Source organism: Felis catus, chromosome A2 (genome assembly GCF_018350175.1).
Source record: "Felis catus isolate Fca126 chromosome A2, F.catus_Fca126_mat1.0, whole genome shotgun sequence".
NCBI classification, from domain to species: Eukaryota; Metazoa; Chordata; class Mammalia; order Carnivora; family Felidae; genus Felis; species Felis catus.
This window is the reverse complement of record NC_058369.1, coordinates 5479756-5498031: the sequence shown is the minus strand read 5'-3', so window position 1 is coordinate 5498031 and position 18276 is coordinate 5479756. Positions and strand designations below refer to the sequence as shown.

The 18276-nt window shown below is 57.6% G+C and overlaps 1 protein-coding gene and 1 long non-coding RNA gene across 10 annotated transcripts in view; one reads left to right on the top strand and one right to left on the bottom strand.

Annotated features, from left to right (window-relative positions):
- Positions 1 to 17059, bottom strand: part of MYO1F (myosin IF) — a 33075-nt gene extending 16016 nt beyond the window's left edge. Inside the window, exons 1-13 of the mRNA XM_045044913.1 lie at positions 16926 to 17059; positions 7985 to 8122; positions 7429 to 7518; positions 7251 to 7345; positions 6725 to 6812; positions 6522 to 6611; positions 3252 to 3383; positions 2958 to 3089; positions 2618 to 2750; positions 2246 to 2442; positions 1467 to 1547; positions 1261 to 1347; positions 329 to 415 (exon numbers count right to left, since the gene is read on the bottom strand). Coding sequence (XP_044900848.1) covers positions 329 to 415; positions 1261 to 1347; positions 1467 to 1547; positions 2246 to 2442; positions 2618 to 2750; positions 2958 to 3089; positions 3252 to 3383; positions 6522 to 6611; positions 6725 to 6812; positions 7251 to 7345; positions 7429 to 7518; positions 7985 to 8122; positions 16926 to 16928 — 1353 coding nt within the window. The 5' untranslated portion in view covers positions 16929 to 17059. The remainder of the gene's footprint in view (positions 1 to 328; positions 416 to 1260; positions 1348 to 1466; positions 1548 to 2245; positions 2443 to 2617; positions 2751 to 2957; positions 3090 to 3251; positions 3384 to 6521; positions 6612 to 6724; positions 6813 to 7250; positions 7346 to 7428; positions 7519 to 7984; positions 8123 to 16925) is intronic.
- The window catches only part of LOC102902512, a 63990-nt gene that overhangs the window by 17650 nt on the left and 28064 nt on the right, over positions 1 to 18276 (top strand). For 7 of the 9 annotated variants that reach the window (XR_006589747.1, XR_006589739.1, XR_006589749.1 and 4 more), the window contains 3 exons: positions 6124 to 6346; positions 8777 to 8978; positions 14914 to 18020. This is a non-coding gene — a long non-coding RNA (uncharacterized LOC102902512). Of the gene's footprint in view, positions 1 to 6123; positions 6347 to 8776; positions 8979 to 14386; positions 14470 to 14834; positions 18021 to 18276 lie in introns of all 9 variants that reach the window. The other 2 variants (XR_006589741.1, XR_006589744.1) reach the window with 2 other exon arrangements.

Genomic DNA, 18276 nt, shown 5'->3' with positions numbered 1-18276 from the left:
GAGAATCCCAAGCAGGCTCCACACCGTCAGCACAGAGCACATGGGGCTCAAACTCATGAACTGTGACATCATGACCTGAGCTGAAATCAAGAGTCAGATGCTTAACCGACTGAGCCCCCCAGGGCCCCTGGGGCGGAAGGTTCGTTGAGTGAACAAGTGAATGCAAGCAGGTGGGCAGAGTGAGTGGATGAGGTGGCTGATGGGATATTTCAGTGTGCTCCATCTGTCCCCCAGCGGGGAACAGGGGGCCTGAATCCCCCCTCCCCTCTCCCAGGCCCGGCTCCAGGCCCGGCAAGACCCGGACCCGCAAAGCTGACCCAGTCCTCACCAGCTTGTTTTCAATGAGGTCGCAGACGATTTTGTTGTTGAAATACTGGATGGGGGTCCAGCGGATGCCCTCCTGTACGTACTCCTCCTGGGGGAGGCACAGAGGGCGGGGGTGGGGATGGGTGTCTGGGCAGAGGGTGTGTATGTTTCTAGAACGCATGCTTCACAAGGTGGGTGAAGGAGGTGTGGTGGGTGTTCCCATATCTCCCCATCTCACCACGTAGGGCCGTCTCCAGTAACAAAGTCTGTGGCCCTGTGTGAGGCAGGCTGGAACTTCTCCCCCTGGCAGCCCTTAGCCACAGACAGACAGGAGCCGGTTCATAAATATCCTGGCTCCGTGGCTCCTGGGGTGGACCACCTCTGAGGTCTGCGCTACAGTGTCCCCCAGGGCTCAGCAGAAATTGGCCCCAATTGCCTGCAGCATAACCCACTCGTCATCATATCCTATTCTGCCCCCCCCCCCTTTTTTTTTTTAAGTGAGTCTTTCACTTCCTCTCTCCTCGCCTGATATTTGCCCTGAATCCTTGTCTCAGGCTCTGCTTCTGCAGGATGGGCAGGATAAAACAGCAGGGATTTTTGTTCATCTCCTGCACGGCAGTCTTCCCAACACTGCAAACAGTGTGTGGCACACAGCAGGGTCTCAATAGATAATCGTTGGAGGAATGGACGAGGAGGCTGTTCCCCAGCCCTTGTGAACGTTAGGGTTAGGGTTAGGGTTAGAGGCAGAAAACCTCTTCCAAAGGAGATTTCATGGGGGGGGGGGGGCCCTGGACAGCTCAGCAGAGAGAGAGGTGGGAATGGGGGCTGGAGGGGGGAGGGTCCCCTGGTTCCTCGGCAACCTTCATGGTCCCGCCCCCACCCCCAGTGTCCCCTGGCCCCTGGCCACCTGGCTGTCCCCGCCCCCACCCCCAGTGTCCCCTGGCCCCTGGCCACCTGCTCGGCTTTCAGGGTGAGTTCGATAAAGATTTGCTGCAGCTTCTCGTTGACAAAGTTGATGCAGAACTGCTCGAAGCCATTTTTCTGCCAAGGGAGGCAAAGGGTGCTGCCTTCAGGGGCCTGATGCTGGAGGCTCCTGGGACCACTGGGCCAGCCAAGGCGCGGGGGGGGGGGGGTAGGGGGGTGGGGAGCAGAGGCGGAACCTGGAAGATCTCGAAGCCATAGATGTCAAGCACACCAATACTGTATTCCTCTTGGGGCTTCTGCATAGCACGGTTGATGGACTGTAACGTGGGTGGGGACAGCAGGTGAGTGCCAGTGTGCCGCTCTCTTGCGCTCCTAGCCACGTTCACAGGCTATGTCCCCTCATGCCTGTTCCTCTCCTGCCTTCTCCAGCTCTGTGTGCGGCACACCCCCCCCCCCCCCCCCGCCGCCATGAGAAACCCAGGTGTCAGAACATCCGGGTTCCTACCTTGCGAACTGGCTTTGGCCCTTGACCATTCTGCACCTCTATTTTCTCATCGTTAAAATGGGTTAATAATGGCAACTACCCTGCAGGGCTTTATACAGGAATTAAATTGGTGCGTGTAGGAACACTGAGAACCGTACCTGGCATAGACTAAGTGTCATATAATGTTGACTACTACAGTATTGTCACCATTCCTGGCCTTGACACGTCCTGTTCCTGTCGCTCCCATCCAGTCCATCACTTTGTCCCTCTGATAGGCCCCTCGTGCCTCTCAGATGCCCCCACCCATCTCCACCCCCACAGTGCAGGCCTGGATGGTTCCAGCAGCCCCCTCCCTCCTGGGCTCGGCCAGGAGGAGCCTCCGCCCACGTCATCCATCCGACTGGCTCCTGCCCCTGCTTGATGCCTCTGATGGCTGGTGACAGTCAAACCTGCCTTAACCGCTTGGTTGGTCCAAGCCCGGGTTGCTCTGGGGCAGCGCCTCTCCCCCTGCCTGGCCCCGGCGCCTCTTACCTCCACGAGAAAGTCGAAGAGCCGGGCGTAGAGCCCCTTGGCCAGGGCGTCGCGCGTGTAGGCCGCCTGTTCCACGTTGAGGGTCACATCGATGGACTCGCTGCGCCCGCCCCAGCGGCTGTCCATCTTGCGGCTGGTCAGCTTCTCCTGCAGCCGCCCGCTGTCGATGCCCAGCAGGTAGGCGGGAAAGGCCAGCACTGCCGGGCGGAGGGGGCAGCCAGTTAAGCTCTTGGGCCTCCTGCGATGCTTCGGGCACTCCCCATTTTGCCCAGTGACTCAGATACTGTCCTGGTGGGCTCTGACCCTCCTGGGGTCGAACTAGGAGGAAGCAGCTCACGCCTCCGCCCCACCGTCCCCGGAACCCACACTCACGGTCCACACTCTCCACCCGGGCATAATTCCCGTCTTCACAGAAGCTGATGTTTCCCAAGTGCAAGATCCCGGCCACAAGCTGTAGGACCAGCTGCTGGACGTTGGGTGGGATCCCAATGACCTGCATGGCATTCTGCGGGCACAACAGGGACAGGGCCTGTGCCACGGATCCCCCCCACCTCTCCGCCCTGCCCTCCTGGGTTAGGCTTCTGGGGCCACAGCACGGAGTCAGGACACCGGGATCCCTGTCCTGCCTGTTTCACCCGCCTGCTGTGTGACTTGAGGCAAGCCCCTGCCCCTCTCTGGGCCTCGGTTTCCTAGTGTGGTGGTCACTGCTCACCAGAGTCTCACTGAAGTCACTCCGGTCATCGGTGCCATCCACCTTGTAGGTGTCCGACTGGAGGTAGTAATAGTACTCGGGGGTCATGAGCCCCAGGTTCTGCCGCTGCTCCTGGGAGGCTCCTTCCAGCAGCTGGGGGGTGAGCAATGCTCGTGCATCTGACGTGGGACTGCGCAGCCCCCGTGCCCCCCCGGTCCTCACTGTCACGGGCTCCTGGGCACCGACCCGCCCCCCGCCCCCCGTCTCCCCTTGGGCTCTCCCCCTGCCCCAATCTCACGGCCCCTTTCCCAGCACCTGGTAGTAGATGTGGAAGTTCCTTTCGTTTTCATTCTGCATGACCACACGGGATTTCTCTAGCAGGAAGTTGGAGATCTTGCCCCCATCTGGCTCCCCGCCGCGGCTGAACTGGATCTCAAAGTACTTGCCCTGAAGCCGAGAGAGACACGTTAGACCCCCAGGGTCCCGGCGGTGCCGGTGGGGGAGGGGTGGGGGAGGAGTTGAGGATGGGCCTTAGGAGCCTGGCCTCTTGAACCCTCTTGCCCGTGTGACCTCAACTCTGCTCTCCACGCCCGCCCGCTTACTGACTTTGCATCAGCTCCTTCCCTCCCGCCTTGGTTTAAGCCGCTCCTTCTCGGCTGACTCAAGTCCACACCTGGGCATCCAGCCCTGTGCCAGGCACATAGAAGTACCTCACTTTATTGACCAGTTTCCCAGGTCTTCTATCACAACACAGAGGCCTCTGTGTTTCTGGGGGATGTTGCTAGTTTCAGTGATCCTGGGTGTCTCTCCCGTGTTGTCCCTGAGCCCAGAGCAAGGGCTCCACAGCCCCATCTTTGGCCTCTGCCAACCCCTGGGTTCTACTCTGGGCAAAGGTTGGAGGGCAGAGAAGCCCCCTTACTTCTCCTTTGTGTCGCTTCCATGCAATGATGATACACATTACATCATAGCGCTACCCAGACACCTGTAATACGTGACATATACCCATTCTGTTCTGTTGTATACTAAGTAATATTGTAATATATGTAACATATGATGTAATATATCTACACATATGTATAATATATACCATATGTAATATATGACATATATAACACATAACCTATATTACATAATATGCAACATAAAACATTTCATTCTTATATATGTAATATATATATCTATATATATATTATATATGTATATATGTGTACATATATATGTATATATATATCTATAACACATAATATATAACATATATAACATATACATAATATAATATGCCATATAAAACACAATTGTGTTCTTATGTATCTATAACATATATATTACATAATATTATATGCAAAATAAAACATGATTGTGTTCTTGAGGTTCAGCCATGTTTTTGTGTGTATCAGTACTTTGAAAACACATACGGTGCGATTTCCAGTTATATAAAGTTCTACAACAGTCGAAACTAATCTCTTGTTAAAAAAAAATAAAAAGACCCAGAGGAGTGGTTGCTTCTGGGGTGAGGTGGGAACAGAGACCGACCGAAAAAGGGAGGGAACTTTCTGGAGTGATGGTGATGTTCTGTATGTTGATAGGGCTGTGGTTGTACAGATGCACACATTTTTCCAAACTCTGTGCATGATCCGCTTTAATGTGTTCTGCCATATGCAAATTTTACTTAGAAAGAAATCAAAGAAAAAAAAAATAAAAGAAATCGGGGTGCCTGTATGGCTCAGTCGGTTAAGCGTCAGACTCTTGGTTTCAGCTCAGGTCATGAGCTCGTGGTTTGTGAGTTTGAGGCCTGTATCGGGCTCCACACTGACAGTGCGGAGCCTGCTTGGGATTCTCTCTCTGTCCTTCCCGTGCTTGTTCTCTCTTTCTCTCTCCCCCACCCCTTCTAAATAGATAAATAAATGAAATGGAAGAGCACTGGAAATTTATATTGGATTATCATTAATCTGCGTGCTGACGTGTGGAGGGGGGAGCAGAAAGTATGGTGTCTGCAGTTTACTTTGTAGCTCATCAAAAAAAAAAAAAAAGGTGAACGGGGCGCCTGGCAGGTTCAGTCAATGGAGCACGTGACTCTTAATCTCAGGTCATGAGTTCAAGCCCCGCATTGAGTGTGGAGCTTACTTAAAAAAAAAAAAAAAAAAAATGAATGGATGGAGACATGATAAAGCAAGTATAGCAAAATGTTAACAACAGAACCTAGGAGGTGGGCAGCAGGTGTTCACTATGCAATTCTCCCCATTTTTCTGTGTATTTGAGATTTTTGATAATAAACGTTGAGGAAAATACTTCAAATATAATTACATGGTAAAAATGTTAGAAAATAGGGGCGCTTGGCTGGCTCATTTGGTAGAGCGTGCAACTCTTGATCTTGGGGTTGTGAGATTGAGCCCCATGTTGGATGTAGAGATTGCTTAAAATTAAAAAAAAAATCTTCATTTAAAAAATCCTAAGCCATAAGATTTATGTTTTATTTTATTTTTATTAAAAAAAATGTTTTCATGTTCATTTACTTTTGAGAGAGAGAGAGCACAAGCAGGGGAGGGGCAGGGAGAGGGGGAGACACAGAATCCAGAGCAGGCTCTAGGCTCTGAGCTGTTAGCACAGAACTTGACTCAGGGCTTGAACTCGTGAACTGCGAGATCATGACCTGAGCTGAAGTCGGATGCTCAACTGACTGAGCCACCCAGGTGCCCCAGCCATACGATTTTTAAAAAAATATTTATTTTGAGAGAGAGATGAGGGGGGTGGACAGAGAGAGACAACCCAAGTGAGCTCTGAGCTGTCAGCACAGAGTCTGTTGCAGGGCTCAAACTCACGAACTGTGAGATCATGACCTGGGCCGAAATCCAGAGTCAGACGCTTAACCGAGCCACCCAGGCACCCTCTCCCCAAATTAAAAAATCTTAAAAAAGAATGTTAGAAAAAATATAATTAATAATATTTAGGGGATTAAATAAATTGTACTAGCATATGGAATTTATTAAATCATTTTCATATGCAGGAATTATTGAGATCTGTGAGATGGATATTAACACCATCTCCATTTTATGGATGAGAAAACAGGAGCTTCAGGAAGTTACACTGTTTTTGTTTTTGTTTTTTTTTTGGTCCAACCCACAAATGTAAATAGTGATAGAATCAGACCATAACTCCAGATCCGTTGACCTATTCTGTCTTCTGTTAGGCTCAGCGTAACACCTGATGGAAGGAAGAAGCCCAAGAACGATTTGTTAAAAGAAACAACGGATGAGAGAATAAATCGGGAACTGAAATGTGAATAGGAACGGACGTAGCATGATTGCAGCCAAGGAAATATGGAAGAATGTTACACAGACAAGTCCAGGAAGTCAAGGCCACTACAGTTCAGCTGACGGGGGAATCTTTTTCAGATGGACCATAAGCAGGAAGTGAGTCTCCCATCCAGGAGCAGGAAGTGAGTCTCCCATCCAGGAGCAGGTAGTTCCTCTATTGCTGGGAACACACGTGTGCGTGTGCGTGTGCGTGTGCGTGTGCGTGTGCGTGTGCGTGTGCGTGTGCGTGTGCGGAGGGAGCCCTTGCTCCAAAGCAGGGCCGCGGACTCACAAAGCGGCTGGAATTGTTGTTGCGCACGGTCTTGGCATTGCCGAAGGCCTCTAGCAGTGGGTTTGACTGCAGGATGATATCCTTCACGTGCTGCGGGCAGAGGCGGGTGGAGGTGGGAAGAGGTCAGGATGAGGTAGGCGGTCCTGGGGGTTCATTACTGTGCACGTGGGGAGACCCGGCCCATCCTTCCACTCTCCCCTCACCTGGACCTTCTGGCCCCCGCCGGAGACCTTGGAGATGTAGCCCATGATGTATTTGGCTGCCACGGTCTTCCCTGCTCCACTCTCTCCACTGGGGGGGGGGGGGGGGTGAGGGAGAGAATGATCAGCAGCCAGCAGGGAGGGGGGTTGGGGGGGAATAAGTACCCTTTCTGGTGCCTGCTCATTCATTCATTCATTCATTCGTTCGTTCCCTACCGTGTGCCAGGCACCATATCAGATTCCGGGGAAGCAATAGTGAAAAAACAGAGAAACAGCCCTGCCGTCTCCGAGCTGACATTTAGAATGCGCCGACAGACAATAACATAATGAATAAGTAAATATATCCTGGGTCAGCTGGTGACAAAGTGAAGCGGGACCAGGGGCAAGGGGGGATGGCAAGGTCCCGTTTGGATCAGGAGCTCTGAGCAAACCTCCTCGGGGCTGGCAAGGCTGTTGTGGGGCCTGGGCAGGAAGGTTATGGACACCGCCGGCCCCCGGCCCCCCCCCCCCCCCCCCCCCCGCCCCGTACCTGATGATGACACACTGGTTCTCACAGTCAATGAGCATGTTCCGGTACATGTTGTCCGTGAGGGCATAGATGTGCGGGGGATTCTCGTACTGAGCCTGGGGGAGAAGGTCAGGCCTGAGCGAGGCGCTGGGGGCCAGGGGTCCTGGGGCTGCGCCTCCCCCACCGGCCCCAGCCTCACCGCGCCCTGGTAGAGGTCGATCTCGCGGTCGGTGAAGTAAGGCATCTGCTTGAAGGGGTTTACGGAGATGAGCACAGAGCCGATGTAGGTCTGGGGTGTGGTGTGGTTAAGGGCGGTGCAGTGGCCGGGCTGGCTTGGCTCCCCCTGTGCCCCTGTCCCTTAATCCTAAGCCCCTGTGGCCTCCAGAGCCCCTTGCTCAGAGGAAGAGATGGGGCTACGGAGACGTGCTCTGGGACCCGGGGGAAGACAGGCCTGGGTCCGGAAAGGGGAGACGCGCTGCCGCTGAGCTACCCAGGGCAGAGGGGGTAGTGGGGGCCAGAGCCCCGCTGTTGCGGCCTGTGTGCCCTCCCCTGACCCAGCGTGCTCCCAGCCCATCCCCCCCCCCCCACCCTGCTCTGATCGTTTGCCCTGGCATCTGTCGGTCCCCTCTGTGCTGCCGTCCCCCTGCCACTCTTCCCACCCCTCCTCTGTCCGCCCGCCGGTCAGTCACCCTAGTCACCCTCCCGCCCCTGTCGCCGTCTTCTGCCTGCCTGCCCCCGCCCGGGGCCCAGGGTACAAAGATGTAGTCGTCCATGAAGCGCTTGCGGAGGTTGCCCACGATGGCGTCCTCGGTGATCTGTGGCAACAGCACCATGTCGTCCACGCCGCTCTGCTTCACGTTGTGGCTCTGCCAGTGGAAGCGCTCCTTGCTGCCCTGGGGTGGGGGGTGGCCACGGGGGGATGAGCCCCTGCAGAGGGGACGCGGCGGGGGGGGGGGGCAGGGGGGTGGGGAGGGGGGTGTGACGCCTCCGTGCCCCCCGCCCGGCTGGCCTCCGTCACCAGCTTCTGACTCTGCACCTCGGCCACCTGCCTGCGTCCTTCCCCACTTCGGGGACACCAGGAGAGGCGGGCGAGGTCGAGAGCAGGCTCCTGCCCCCAAGGAGGGGGGCTCTGTTCTCGGTCCCTCCACCTGGTGTCGCACTGTCATGGAGGGGACCCTGGTGCCAGGCAGCTGTTGCAGGGGGGACGTCGGGAGTGGGGGGAGGCTTGCTGGGCAGGGGGGCGGGGGCCTCGCCCTCCTTCTCACTTCTTCAGGCTTCCTGCCCCTCGCTTCTCCAGCCCCCTCTCCCGGCCCAGGCCCAGGCTGAGTCCCTGACTTCTCCAGGGCCTTTGACCCGCTGCCCACCCTTCCACCCCTAGGTGGCCTCCTTCCTCCCACTCTCCTCCTCCTCTCTCATGGTCATGCACGCTAGCCTGTCACATCCGTGACCTCTGCCCTCTGTGCCCAGCCACGAGCCTGCTCCTCCACCCCCACGGCTTTCCCTTCTCATTTCCTTCCTCAGTTTTTTTCTTTTTTCTTTTCAATCAGGTGAGACTTCCTTTCGGCCCCAGGGAGAGGACTCAGATAGAGGCTCCCCCAAAAGACCCCTCCTCCAGGAAGCCTGCCTGGAACGTTTTCCCTTTTCAGCCTGACTGAACTCATCCGGTGCCTTGGGCACTTAAACATACTGGCTGTCTCAGGTGCACTCGAGGCTCAGCGTACCCCTGCCGTGGAGAAGTCTGGCAGACCGGTGAGTGATGGCGGCCTGGAGCTTCCCCGGCAGGTGCGCTCATGCCTGGATAAGATGCCCCCTTCCTCCAGGAAGCCCCTCATGCCCAGACCAGGAGCTCTTGGAGGGCAGGGCCTGGGACTGAGCCCTTTCTCAGCTCTGGCAGGAATGACCCGATGGAGGAACAAGGAACGAGGGCAGAGAAAGAAATCCAGATTTGGCGGCGGGGGGAGGCGGGGGAACCCCAAGAGCAAAGGATGCTGGGAATCAAAATCAAGTCTTCAAAGAGGACCCGTGTTTTGCCAGGCAGGTTCCAGGGAAGGGAGAGGGGAGACGCAGGAAGGGATCAAGCAGGAGGGTCACTGTCGTGTGGCCGCTGTAGGGCAGAGGTGGGTGAGGGGCCACAGTCTCTCCTGGGGACACTGGGGGGTTCCTGCGCAGGGGAAGTGTGAGGTCAGATCCTGGACATGCCATCAGCCAGAGCGGGGTTCACCGATGGATGCCACAGGCAGTAAACGAGCCCGGTTCTTGGTCGGGGGTAGATCTGGGCTCTAATCCCGGCTGGGTGATCCAACACCGCTCTGAGCCTCGGTGGCCCCATCCCTAAAATGGCAGCAGCATGCTCACTTTCAAGGCTGATGTGACGGAGGAACTGTTCTGGGGTGCCAAAACCGGAGTGGCGCGAGGGGCCCCGTGCTCCTCTGCAACGCACGCGGTTGTGAGGATGGGCCCGGGGGCAGAACTGACATTCTCCAAGCACCTAGGACGGGCCGAAGCTGGGAGGCCAGGGGCAAAGCCCGCCACCCTCACGGCGGCTCAGGGGGCTCTAGGGACAGAGGTTTGGCTACATTGTTTCCAGGGGTGTAGGATTTGACCAACAGTGGGCTCCGCCTGAGAGCAAAGGCCAGGCGCTTGCATCCACACGCACGAGTGGCTGGGCCCCAGGGGCTGTTTGGGTGGGACTTGAGCTCCAGAAGGGCTTTGCTCAGGAGCTGGGAGAAAAGTCGCAGCAGGGGGGGCGAAGTAGCCAGGCCGAGGTGCAGAGAAGCAGGAGCTGAGAGCGGAGGAGGGAGTGCGGGGCCGGGGGGGGGGGGCTTTGGGCTTGAACCCCCCTCGCTGCTTCCAGCCTGAGGTCAGTGGTCAGAGTGGGAGTTTCATATGGCACGTCTGGTCTCCCCGCTCTGCTCTGCGGCTGAAAACCTGTCTGTGGCTTCCCGTCACTCTCCCATCCATCTGGTCCACGAAGGATTCTGGTGCGCCTACTGCGTGCTGGTGACCTGCCCCCCCCCCCCCCCGCCCCGGGTAAACCTCCTTTGGTCCCTAACCTCAGTGCCTCCAAGCTGTGCTGATGCCCAGGCAGGCCTCTGCTCAGAGCATCCTTCCTGCCTGGTGGGTGCCTTTACACTTGGCTCAGGTGACATTTCCTGTGAGAAGGCCTCCCTGACCCCAGGCCACGCGGAGGATCCCCACAGCTCCCCGGGTGTCCCTCACCACAGCCCTGTCCCCGCTCTGGACATCCTGCACACTGGCCACATCTTCGGGTGTGGAAGCTCCCGAGGGCAGGGGCTCGGGCAAATGCCGGGCTGAACCCAGGCTCGGGGCTCTTTTGAAAGAATGAGTGGAAAAGTGAGGCAGCGCTTGGATGAATGGAGGGGAGGTCAACCAGGGCCAGGTGCTGAAGGGCCTTGAATGCCAAGCCAAGGAACTCAGACTTCATCGTCAGCAGCTTGGAGCGTTCTCAGCAGGGCCCTGCTGCTCTTGGGGATACTTTAAGAGTTGTGGGAGCAAATGGGGCGGCCTGGGTGGCTCAGTCGGTTAAGCGTCCGACTTTGGCTCAGGTCACGATCTCACGGTTTGTGAGATCCAGTCCCATATCGGGCTCTGTGCTGACAGCTCAGAGCCTGCTTCACATCCTCTGTCTCCCTCACTCTCGGCCCCTGCTGTGCTCACGCGTGCTGTCTCTGTCTCTCAAAAATAAATGAAACTTAAAAAATAAAAAAAGAATTGGGGAGCATTTTTGATTGTCCTGGGGATGGGGACTGGCTGGCATTGTAAGTGGGCTGCAGCTACCAATGTGCACACAAATAATCGCCCTGATCAGAGCCCCCACTGCTCCCCACCAGACGCTCATTCACGCGATGTAACTGTTAGTAACCACTGGGATGTAGAGCCAACTTCTATCTTATGCATAGACAGAAAATAGATGTATTTTTTTTTTTTGCCTCAGCATCTTCCAGCAATGCAACTACCCTGTGTCAAGGGGGATTTTAATTTCATTCATATTTCACTAAGACTTGTTCAGCAGTAAGAAAAAAAAAAACCTTGATGTTTATTTTTGAGAGAGAGAGAGACAGAGTGTGAGCAGGGGAGGGGCAGAGAGAGAGGGAGAATCCTAAGCAGGCTCCAGTCTCTGAGCCGTCAGCACAGAGCCCGATGCGGGGCTCGAACTCTTGTGGTGTTAGTGTGGCCGATACGTCCCTTGACATCAGCCTGTGAGTGGGGCCGTCCGCTCACTGAGATAGACCTGGGTTCCCGTGTGAATCCCTGGTGGCTCCGGGTGCTCGGCTGTGGGCCACTGGCCTGAGCACTTTTCCTCTCTATGTGCATATAGAGAGTGCAAATGACTTCGCATTCTAGGGGATCGCATTGATTATTATGATTTGTTTACTTTTGATTAAGTAGGCTCCTCACCCAACGTGGGGCTTGAACTCATGACCCTGAGATCAAGAGTCACATGCTCTACTGCCTGAGCCAGCCAGGCGTCCCTCACGTGAATTATTTTTGGAAGGATGGGAGTCAGTGTGTTTCACTGTCTGTGAATTTCTTTTCTTTACTTTTTAAACTTTATTTATTTTGACAGAGAGCCAGCACAAGCAGGGGAGGGGCAGAGAGAGAGGGGGAGAGAGGATCCCAAGCAGGCTCGGCACGGTCAGTGCAGAACCCAATACGGGGCTCGAACCCACGAGCTGTGAGATCGTGACCTGAGCCAAAATCAAGAGTCGGACGCCTAACTGGCTGAGCCACCCAGGCGCTCCTGTCTGTGAATTTCATTTCAGGGCTTCAAGGAGGGGGCCTGCCATGATGTTTGTTATAAGAAGGGGGTGCTGACCGTGATGCACTAGGAACCCCGGGGTGCCGTGGGCAGGGCGGTGGGGAGGACAGAGTTGTGCCAGCTGCATTGTGCGGGGGTCAGAGAGGGTGCCTACGACAGGGGCTGAGCAGGGCGTTAGCTGGGAGGTTGGAGGCACCCGGGGCGGGTGAGACCCGGAGATGACAAGGGCGAGTTGGCAGAAACAGGGAGTCATGCTACCAAAGAGTGCCCAAGCTCACCGGAGACAGAGGGGCCCCCTGGAGAGTGCCAGTGACCTCATTCAGCAGTCAGATTGGGAGGTCAGGAGGTGTAGATGGGGGAGTGAGGACGGCTCTCAGACAGTCTGGCTGAGAAGGGGAAGAGGGCAAGAGGCTGTGGGGAGCCGTGGGGTCAGCGGGCATGTTTCCCGTTTTGAAGATGGGAGACCCGAGTGCGTTGGCGAGGAGAGAGGATGAAATCGGGAAGCAAAGGGGTATTATTCACGGACTGGTGTCATTCAGGGGCCGCAGGCGGAGCTGGGGGGAGGCCTACTCTTTCTCTGAGCCAGCAGTGGGTGGGGAAGTGAGTGGGTGGGGACGTACGGGGGGTACAGGAAGTGGATCCTCTCTCTGAAGACCTCTGAGGAGTGGGGTTTTGGGTGGTAACTATGGAAACAATAGCGAACACCCCACTGGGGTTTACCGTGTGCCGCACTGTGGGCTAGGCTTTTTCCGTGAACGATCTCACTGAACCGTCCTGCACATGCTGAGGTCAGTACTATGACCGGGCCCGCTTTGTGGAAGAGGAAACTACAGCACAGAAAGGTTAGCTGTCCTCCCCAGGGCCACACAGCAGGAAGGGAGGACCTTGAAGAGGACTGGAGAGTCTGTCTGCTACCCTTAGCCCAGTCCGGGTCAGAGGCGGCCGGGGTCGGTGTTTTCAGATCAGAGACAAGGTTGGTCCTGACCAGGGTTTCCCCAGTGGGTTAACCTGGTCTCTGGGCTCCTGGGCCCCTCAAGCTGGGCCGAGCGAGACCTGAGACCATTTCCTTGCTCTGAGGTCAGAGGCCCTGATGCTGGCTGTGTCTGGCTCTCTTGGCCCCAAGGACTTGGTTCCTCTTCCTGTCCCTTCCGTCTTTCCCCATCCAGCTGAGTGGTCCTCTGCCTCCTGCAGCCACTGACATTTTCCCCCTCTGTGTCCTGCCCTGGGCACTGGAAACCCCCAGATCCACTCCTCCCCCTCCGCCCCCCGCGGTGACAAATCTGTGGGTTGTTTGTAGTGGAGGAAGAGAGAGTTTTGCTCAGGTGAGTACAGTGTGTGGAAGGACGGTCAAGAATTTTGGCATGGGACCAGGTGGGTGCGAGGCCTGGGGAGCCCACTTCACGGCTTCAAGCCTCAGTTTTCCCCTCCGTAAAATGGGTTCCATAACAAACCTCCTCCATGGGTTGTCTGAGGGGAGTAAATGAGCCAGTGCAGAGAAGAAATACACTAGATGCCTCGGAAAATGGCAGCTGGCGACCCCAGGAGCATGTAAAGGAAGTGATCAGTGATTGACACAGGATACGGGAGCTGGCCCATAGATGCTTGCTGAGTGAGTGAATGAATGGGTGAAATACCACTGGGATGAGACTGTCGCTTGCCCTGTGTCACGGATGCCCGTCTCTCTGTGGCTCCCAAGTCTCCGTGGACCAAGTGTGTTTCTAAGTCCCTTCTTTGGGGGTGGGGGTGCGATGAAGAGGTTGCGGTCACAGTTGACCACAAGCTAAGTATGACTCAACCCGATGGGGCTCTTGTGAAAGAGAGTCCGGGCTGGGGGGGAGGTGGGAGGTTCTTCAGAGAGACTCTCCCCCCAGTCTAAGGTGGACGGCTTGGGGAGCACAGCTTCCAGCTTCTCTGGGATGGACGTTCTAGGCCCAAATGAGGCTGGAGGGATGGGCAGCCTGGGGCATGGGGGGGGGAAGGCACCCCCAGACCCTCGCAGCCCCTCATCGGGTAGGGGGGAGCAAGAGATCGCAGGTCAAGGGGGCTGTTAAAAGCGTGACCTTAGGAGTCACGGGGTTGAAATCCCCTGCCGCTTTTGGGTCGTGCGGCAATCCACCTAATCTCCCTGCCTCCGTTGTCTCATCTGGACAATGGGAACACTGACCTCACGGGGCGGCTAGCTGCACGGATTCAGCGAGGCCAAGGGTGTGAAGCAGACCCACTAGCCTTTCTCACCACTGCCAGGGGCAGGGTCAGGCTCGAGCTGGTCAGTCCCCCGGGCTCAGGGCACAAGGCCAGGAGGAAGGGCTGGATGAGGGAGCTTTTGCAACTTGCCCTAACTGCTCTGGCCTCCCCGCTCCTGGGTGGTGATGAGAAGAGCCTCAGACAGGAGAGAACAACGAAACAGCCATTTCCTTCCTCGTTGGGGTCCTGTGAGCTGTGGTCGCCAGCAGGGAGGAGGTATGACATTGCCATGCAGCACAGCCCCCCAGCCACAGCCCCTGGTGTGTCCCTGGAGCCTTGGTCCTGTCCTCCCCCAAACTCGGTGGGGTTCTGGGGTCACACCCTGCATCCCTGCACCGTGCAAACAGCATGCTCGCCTCCAAAGGCTCTTGAGGTCCCCCTTCCCTGGGGGGGAGGGCTCTCGGTGTCCATTTGGCCTAGCTGGAGGCCCTTCTCCTCTGGGGACAGGTGGGGACTCTTGTCCTTCTGCAGTCTTCCACCCGAACTCTCTCTTGGGCCCCTGGCCACTTCTGTCCATCCCCGCGGCTGCTGCCTGTGGACTCGGCAGCCACATAACGTACAGCTTTATGTCTGCACTTTAGAAACAACCACCGTCACCCTCACCGAATCACCATCCCCGAGAATAACCTGCTCCTGCCTTCACCCCCTTTGCCCTCACAGTCAAACAAAAACTGCCGATAACCTCAATCATGGCACCCACCGTCAACGTCACACAGAACAGGGAACGGGTCCCGCCGCCAAGTTCCCTACCGTCGCCACCGCCACGGCCACCGCCGCTGCCACGCTCACAGCACTGGCCGTCCACGGCCACACACGACCAACCTCCACTAGGGCCGCCGTTCCCACACCACCATCGCCAGGGCGGTCGTCAAAAATCAGCAACGGACGGCCGACAGCCAAAAGTGCTGCCATCACCGCCCCACTCGGGGCGAGAGCGGCCACCGACTACCGTCATTCCACGGATCAGCCCTGAAGACGACCAGCCACCAACCACAGATCAACACCGGCTGGCAGGCGGCAACCATCGCCCCTGCCGACACGCGCCCACGGGACTCACAGTTACCGCCAACTTGCGACGACCGTGGGCGGCGATGACCACCATCATCCCCCCCCCCCCCCCGGGCACCCACCACCCATCATCATTCAACAGCAACCGAGAGTCGCCTCCCCCGGCTGCCATCACTAACGACAGCAATGAATGGGCATCGCCCACGGGGACTGCATCGAGGGCACAGCGCGTGGCTTGGGGAAGCACTTGAAGAACACTGCTCCGTTGACTCCTTCCACACTCTTCCTAGCACTCATCGCCCCCCCCCCAGGAAGCAGTCGGCACCCCTGGATGGAAGTTTTGGCCTCGTGGATGGGGTCTGCCCTCTCTTTTCCCCTCCGTGGTCCTCTTGGGTTGAGCTTCTCCCTTCCCGCAACCCGCCAGGAGAGCAAACCATTGACTAAGCATTTTGTACAGCTTCCTTGTGAGGGGGTGGGTTTCTTTCAAGTAGCAAATCATTTCCGTGTTCTTTTGATCTCCGTCTCCCCATCGGAGCGCCCGAGCCTTCCTGGCTTGGCTCCTTCTTCGAGGAACTCCCATCCCAAGCCCGGGGCTCTAAGCTGCCACTTTGGTGGGTGAGCCACCCAGAGGGGTCCTCGGCCAGTGACCCCCGGTTCGTCACGGGCTTTCTGAAACGAGGAGGGGCTCTCTCCCAGACGGACGCAGTCCCTGCTGTCTGGCCCACCACCCTGCCTCCACCTTGGTCAGGTGCCCGCTGCGGCTGGCTGGGTGACTGTCCCAGCCACATGCTGTCGTTGACAGAGTGACAAAAATTGAAAGTCGAAGTGGTTTGCAGATGCGTGGAGCGGTGGGGGCACATCTTAGAGCCAGCCTGGGCTCTCTCTTTATGTGTGTGTTAGGAGGCTGCTGGGTCTAGACCCACGGTAGTGACGGTCTCCTGAACCCTGTCACCGCAGTCATCGCCAGACCTCAGCCTCACCAGGTGGTGACGCGGCTGGCGGCAGGGTGTCCCCTGCCATACTTGCTTGGAAGGCTTCCGGGAGTGGTGTGGCCCTGCCGGGCCTCACCGCCTCCTGTTTCTGTGATCGCTACAGCCAGACATGCAGGCACACTGCCACGACACCATCACTGCCCCCCATTGCCCACTGGACACGGCTTCTGGCCGCAGCTGTGGACTCAGAGTGGCCGAGCCCGCGGACCCTCTGAAGTGCGGAGAGTTTCCCGGAACACCTTCCCTATCACCACTGACTTCCAAATATGACATGTGTGGGAACTGAGGCCCAGAGAGGGGAAGTGGCTTGCCCAAGGCCACACAGGAAGACGAGGGACCAAGATGAGCTGGACACTGGCTCTCTAAGCCCTGACAAAGGGGTATGTCCTTGTCCCCTGCAGATACTGTGTGGTCCCTCAGGGTCATCCTCTGTCCTTTGTTACTGCTCCCTCCTTGGTCCCCTATCACCATTCTGGCATCCTGGCCCCACCCAATGTGAACTTGGACCCTGGTGAAGGATGCTGGGGCATCTGAGCTGCAGAGAGGGACCCCCCAAAGGGTCCTCTGTGCCCCTCCCCCTGGCCCCACCTTCTGATGGTGGCCCTGGGGCACCTCCACCTGGGTGGTTGCTCCCCACCCCTGCACTCGAGGGCCCGGCCTTGAAGGACTTACCATGGTGAAGGTGTGCCACCCCTGGGGAGCGCCCGAATGGGTCGTGGCGGGGGTCCAGGCTCAGGGCGTTCTGGGGGGCGGCTCGGGCATGGCCCTGCTCCTGCTCCTGTACCGGACTCCTAGCCTAGTTCCTCTTACAACAGCCCCCCCTCCCACTTCCTTTGGCGGGAGGGGCCTCTGCTACAGGGGAGGAGGGACGCTGGGCCCCAGGGCGGGGAGAAAGCTCCAGCAGCAGAGGCAGGGCTGCTTGGGGCTCAGCCTGGAGGGAGAGGTCAAGGGTGGCCGCGGCTGGCGGGCCCCAGAAGGCCCCTTCTCCAACTGCGGGGACAGGGGCTGCGGCTGACAGCACGCAGGTCAGCTGGCTGCGGGACTGACTGTTCTTCCAGGGGGGGCATCAGGGACCTTTTGGGAGGCCCCGGCCTCTTTAGAACCACTTCAGAGGTGTGTCCGTTCGGGCATCTCCGAGCAAACTCCCGCTTCCAGGGCCGCCCCTGCCGCTCCTTCCTCCAGAAAGGCCTTGGGGGGCCACGTGTGTCCGTGTCACGAGGAGTGCAGGAGTACCAGGAGCCACGGGCAGCTCTTAGGGTCCCAGACTTTGGATGTCAGCTCTGGATTTAACAACCCATCGGGTGGTGCCAGATTTAACAACCTGCTACTTCGGGGGCGCCCCACTTTCTTATAAAATGGGGGGCGCTGGCTCTCACCCCAGGGCCTGGCACACACAGGGTCCCATCAGGTGTTGGCTCACCTCCCGGTCTCCCCTTGACATTTAGGACATGGCAGTTCGGAGAGGTCGGCGCCTCCCGGCCAGGAGGAGGAGGAGGTCGAGGCCGAGGCAGGCGACCCTGGGAGCCTGCGCTCCTGGCGGTAACACAGCATCGTGCTTCGAGGCCGGCAAGCCGCAGCGGCCCCTAGTGGCCACACCTGGGGAGGAGCGAGTTTCTCCCGAAATCGCCCGCACAGGCGGGGGGCGCTGGGTAATCTCAGCGGTGCCTCCAGGCACCTGCGGACAAGCAGGCAGGTGGACCTTCTCCTTGCCGGAGGCTTCAGAGGGGGGGTTCTGCAAGGGGGTGACGCTTGGGCCGACGCCGAAGGGTGAGTCGGAGTTAACCGGCTGAAAAGGGAAGGGGAGGGACCACCTGGCGGAGGAAGCAGGTCTAGCAAAGGCCCGGAGATGGGAAGCCGGCGGGAGATTGAGGAACTTCGGGGAGGCCTGGCAGGCCGCGTGCGGCTGGGCGGGAGCGAGACCCGGGCCTGGGGACGTGGTGGCCGGGATGGCAGGTGCCTGACCGGGTAGCTCTGAGCGCCTCCTTGAGAAGCTGTAAAATCACTGGGCTCTGGTCTGTGCTGG